Source organism: Oncorhynchus kisutch, linkage group LG18 (genome assembly GCF_002021735.2).
Source record: "Oncorhynchus kisutch isolate 150728-3 linkage group LG18, Okis_V2, whole genome shotgun sequence".
NCBI lineage: Eukaryota > Metazoa > Chordata > Actinopteri > Salmoniformes > Salmonidae > Oncorhynchus > Oncorhynchus kisutch.
In genome coordinates, this window is record NC_034191.2 from 81966428 (window position 1) to 81972221 (window position 5794).

Sequence of the window (5794 nt, forward strand, 5' to 3'; positions counted from 1 at the left end):
TTGGTGTTCAGGATCTGGGGGAGGGGAAACTGGTCCTGGAACTGTCTCCAGCCTGCTTCCTAAATGTCATGACCCAGTCTGCTTCCTAAATGTCCTGACCCAGTCTGCTTCCTAAATGTCCTGACCCAGTCTGCTTCCTAAATGCCCCTATTCATTATGTAGTGTCCTACGTTTGACCAGAGCTACAAGGGGAGGTGAATAGGGAATAGAATGCCATTTGGGACATGGAGCATGTCTCCAGCTGCGACCCACAAGACCGGCCCCTGGCTTAGTGAATGACCTGACGTTGGGGAAACATTGCCTTAGTCTTTGACTCGTACCTTTTGCCACCAATTAGAAATAATAACTTTTTTAGTTATGGATCTACTCTCTGTACTCATCTGAGCGTCTGTGTGTGTCTGTCCTCAGCTACCGCTCTATTCTCCAGTTAGTGAAGCCCTGGCATGATGAAGTGAAGGACTATGTGTTCCCTTACCCCCAGGACTGCAACCCCAGGTGCCCCCTGAAATGCTACGGACCCATGTGTACACATTATACACAGGTAGGAAGGCACAAGGACCTTGTCATTCTGGGTGGAGTCATAACTTGGTTTAACCCAATGCGGTCAATCTTCGATTGATATTAATGTTTGTGTCACTCGTGCATCTCTTTATTTATTTTATTTCACCTTTATTTAACCAGGTATTTAACCTCTTTTGCAACTGCGACTGTCGGGGCAGCAGGGTAGCCTAGTGGTTAGAGCGTTGGACTATTAACCGGAAGGTTGCAAGTTCAAACCCCTGAGCTGACAAGGTACAAATCTGTAGTTCTGCCTCTGAACAGGCAGTTAACCCACTGTTCCTAGGCCATCATTGACAATAAGAATTTGTTCTTATCTGATTTACCTAGTTAAATAAAGATTATTATTTTAAAAGGTCCAATGCAGATGTTTTTTTATCTCAATATCAAATAAATAATTTCTGGTTTACCTTACCGTGTTTGTTTTCAATTTAAATGGTCAAAAATAAATAAAAATAGCTTAGCGAAGGACAATTTCTCAAGCAAGAATTTTGCTTGGACTGTCTGTGAGTGGAAAACCGAAAAATGAGCTGTTATTGGCAGAGAGGTTTGGAACTCTCTTTCTCATTGGTCTATTAACTAATTTACCTCCTGGTGATGTCACAGTGGAAAGCCAAAACTCCACCCACCAAAACACACTGAAATTTCAGGCGGTCTTTTCAAACAGCTCTTATACTAAAAGAGCATCATCATGATTTTAACAAATTCTCAGTATTATTCCAACATCATATATATATATATATAAGACACAGGAAAATCCCGTTTTCTGACTGCACTGGGCCTATGTAACTGTTTTAAATGATCTTTACATAATGATGATCCCTACTGTGGTGTCTCTTACTTTACAGATGGTTTGGGCCACAACAAACAGAGTCGGATGTGCTGTACATACATGTCACAATATGAACGTGTGGGGGAACGTGTGGAAACGGACAACATACTTAGTGTGCAACTATTCATCCAAGTAAGTAGACAGAATTAATATTCTCATTCTATCGTCACCCCTTTGACATTTCAGGAATAAGGAACACGGTATCTTTGAGAAAAGGTATTTGTTTTCTGTTGTCCTATTGTCTTTAACAATGGCGTACTGTACCTTAGTTTCCGAGCATGCCGATGCTCAACCCGCTGTTGGCAACAGTGTGGTTCGTCTCCATCCATTGGAGCTTTAGCAAACACGCGGATTAATGCGTTGGCCGCCATGTTGCTGTGGTTGCCTAGCGACTCAGACATACCGCACACAAGGCCATGTACCTACAGGTACCAGCTACATTCCAAATGCTCCACAGCCTCACCAGAATTACAGAATAATTAATTCCTTAATTCCAGGAATCAAAGGCGGCCGTTTCGTAACCATTGGGCGACTTGTGACTCAGTCCTTTTCTTCTCTTTTGGCTGGGGGATAATACAACCAGCACTGTGGTGACCTGTTTTAACTCACTAATGGAGAATATGGCTTCCACACGGTATAATGTTGGTGACTAAGCAGCAGTTTTAGCAATGATTCCTTTTTACTCGAGATAAATACGTTCCCCCACAGGTACAATGGTGCCCACTATCAACGTAGCTACTGACAGTCTTACTGAAAATGACATCATCCACACTCTGTTATTGGCTAGCTTATCCATACCCTAATTACATTCCTCTATAAGATAGTTATCCGCTAGTTATGTAGCGTTTATGCTAACCCTAACCTACAGACCACTATGTACCAATATTAACTCTGTGTCTGTCTGTCTTGTGTTTTCCAGAGGGAACTGGATCGGAGAGGCACCCTACAAAGTAGGCATCCCGTGTTCCGCCTGTCCCCCGAGCTACGGAGGCTCCTGTTCCAACAACATGTGCTTCCCAGCCCTCAACACAAACTATCTGCAGTGGTTCAAATAGAGTCTCTGTCCAGGCTGCGTCCCAAATCACAGCCTAATCTCTATGTAGCCCTATGGGCCCTGGTCTAAAGTAGTGCACTACATATGGTGGATAGGGGGCCAGCCCTGGTCTAAAGTAGTGCACTACATAGGGGATAGGGGGCCAGCCCTGGTCTAAAGTAGTGCACTACATAGGGGATAGGGGGCCAGCCCTGGTCTAAAGTAGTGCACTACATAGGGAATAGGGTGCCATTTGGGACGAAGACTAACACCAAGCTAACATCTTGACCCCCCGACCCCAAACACAGAGACTTTCCCCCCTGAAGGATATGTACAACAGTCCTGAAAACATGCTATTTTTGTATAGATATGGGCGTATTTACGTTGGAAGGCAGCACATTTTTTTAAATATAATTATGTGTACATAGAATGTATATTAATGTTTTACGTTGTAACTAGAACTTGTGTTTTTATATGATTTTCCTATGATGAATTAGATTGATTGATTGATTGATAGGAAGATAATTTATCTTGGGAACGCTGTTTAATAACAGATATGGTGCAGATACGGTTTCAGTATTACAGTATTATGGTTTACCATTGGCCATAGGAAGTGGAAGTGGATACTCATGGACACACCGCCTCACAATGGTCCAATGGAAACAACTGGAGACACCTTGTCATTTCTGGAGGTTATTGACACGGCAACGCTAGCAAAAAAAAAAGTGATTGCTAACTAACTGTAAACAATTTTAGCTGGCTAGCTAATTATCTTGGCTAACTTGTGGAGCAAAACAATTCACTTATTTATCATTAATTAGCCACTGTAAATATATTTGCTAGAAAATGCTACGCTGTCTCCTAACCTGCAAGGTGTGTCCAGGGATGTTTACGTTTGGTAGTTTTATGACACCTCCACTTCCAGGCGTAGTATGTGGTTCAGATGCATTTTGACGTCTGAGGTAAAAACAAAGTAACACAGTGCTGGCCGCTAATTTCAAATCAATTAAATGGTGCTGAACACACAGAGCACTATTCAGCTCTCAATGGTGCTGAACACACAGAGCACTATTCAGCTCTCAATGGTGCTGAACACACCGAGCACTATTCAGCTCTCAATGGTGCTAAAAACACACAGAGCACTATTCAGCTTTCAATGGTGCTGAACACACAGAGCACTATTCAGCTCTCAATGGTGCTGAACACACAGAGCACTATTCAGCTCTCAATGGTGCTGAACACACAGAGCACTATTCAGCTCTCAATGGTGCTAAAACACACAGAACACTATTCAGCTCTCAATGAAGCTAAACACACAGAGCACTATTCAGCTCTCAATGGTGCTGAACACACAGAGCACTATTCAGCTCTCAATGGTGCTAAAAACACACAGAGCACTATTCAGCTTTCAATGGTGCTGAACACACAGAGCACTATTCAGCTCTCAATGGTGCTGAACACACAGAGCACTATTCAGCTCTCAATGGTGCTAAACACACAGAGCACTATTTAGCTCTCAATGAAGCTAAACACACAGAGCACTATTCAGCTCTCAATGAAGCTAAAAACACAGAGCACTATTCAGCTCTCAATGGTGCTAAACACACAGAGCACGATACATTCCACACATCATTCTCTAGCATTTTATACAGTAGGTTCAATGAAGTGTGTATACCACGACAGATTGGACTACCAATGTGTTTGGGCGTATGGCATGATACTGTTGGCATACTGTGTTCAGTAGACATCTTCATGTCTTCCTTAATAAGTGTTCACCAACTGTATGTATATAGATAAACACTCACACTCTGACTATTAATATCCTTATACTACATTCATACTGAAAGTTATTCTTTTTATACGGCATAAGTATTTAATTGAAGGAGTTTTTTTTTTGTTGTAAAAATGAACTGTAAATAAATATGTAAAGGAATTATGTCCGTGCATACTGGTTTTCATTAAGATCATCTCATGTGTTTTAATGTAGTGTGGTCGGTATGGTAATGTAATGTGGTTGGTATGGTATTGTAATGTGGTTGGTATGGTATTGTAATGTGGTTGGTATGGTAATGTAGGGTGGTTGGTATGGTAATTAACAGTGGTTGGTATGGTAATGTAGAGTGGTTGGTATGGTAATGTAGAGTGGTTGGTGTGATCATTTAGTGTGGTTGGTATGGTATTGTAGAGTGGTTGGTATGGTAATGTAGAGTGGTTGAGGTGGTCATTTATGTGGTTGGTATGGTAATGTAGAGTGGTTGGTATGGTAATTAAAAGGGCTTGGTATGGTAGTGTAGAGCGGTTGGTATGGTAATGTAGAGTGGTTGGTATGGTAATGTAGAGTGGTTGGTATGGTAATGTAATGTGGTTGGTTGGTTGGGTAATGTAGTGTGGTTGGTATGGTAATTAACAGTGGTTGGTATGGTAATGTAGAGTGGTTGGTATGGTAATGTAGAGTGGTTGGTGTGATCATTTAGTGTGGTTGGTATGGTATTGTAGAGTGGTTGGTATGGTAATGTAGAGTGGTTGAAGTGGTCATTTATGTGGTTGGTATGGTAATGTAGAGTGGTTGGTATGGTAATTAAAAGTGCTTGGTATGGTAGTGTAGAGTGGCTGGTACGGTAATGTAGAGTGGTTGGTATGGTAATGTAGAGTGGTTGGTATGGTAATTAACAGTGGTTGGTATGGTAATGTAGAGTGGTTGGTATGGTAATTAACAGTGGTTGGTATGGTAATGTAGAGTGGTTGGTGTGGTCATTTAGTGTGGTTGGTATGGTAATGTAGAGTGGTTGGTATGGTAATTAACAGTGGTTGGTATGGTATTGTAGAGTGGTTGGTATGGTAATTAACAGTGGTTGGTATGGTATTGTAGAGTGGTTGGTATGGTAATTAACAGTGGTTGGTATAGTATTGTAGAGTGGTTGGTATGGTAATTAACAGTGGTTGGTATGGTAATGTAGGGTGGTTGGTGTGATCATTTAGTGTGGTTGGTATGGTAATGTAGTGTGGTTGGTATGGTAATTAACAGTAGTTGGTATGGTATTGTAGTGTGGTTGGTATGGTATTGTAGAGTGGTTGGTATGGTATTATAGAGTGGTTGGTATGGTAATTAACAGTGGTTGGTATAGTATTGTAGAGTGGTTGGTATGGTAATTAACAGTGGTTGGTATGGTAATGTAGAGTGGTTGGTATGGTAATTAACAGTGGTTGGTATGGTAATGTAGAGTGGTTGGTGTGGTCATTTAGTGTGGTTGGTATGGTAATGTAGAGTGGTTGGTATGGTAATTAACAGTGGTTGGTATGGTATTGTAGAGTGGTTGGTATGGTAATTAACAGTAGTTGGTATGGTATTGTAGTGTGGTTGGTATGGTAAT

At 41.4% G+C, this 5794-nt stretch overlaps 1 protein-coding gene across 1 annotated transcript in view; it reads left to right on the forward strand.

Moving 5' to 3' along the window:
• The window catches only part of LOC109885372 (peptidase inhibitor 15-A), a 9438-nt gene extending 5079 nt beyond the window's left edge, over positions 1-4359 (forward strand). The window contains exons 4-6 of the mRNA XM_020477222.2: positions 409-541; positions 1407-1522; positions 2310-4359. Coding sequence (XP_020332811.1) covers positions 409-541; positions 1407-1522; positions 2310-2445 — 385 coding nt within the window. The 3' untranslated portion in view covers positions 2446-4359. The remainder of the gene's footprint in view (positions 1-408; positions 542-1406; positions 1523-2309) is intronic.
• The last annotated feature ends 1435 nt before the right edge of the window (positions 4360-5794 follow it).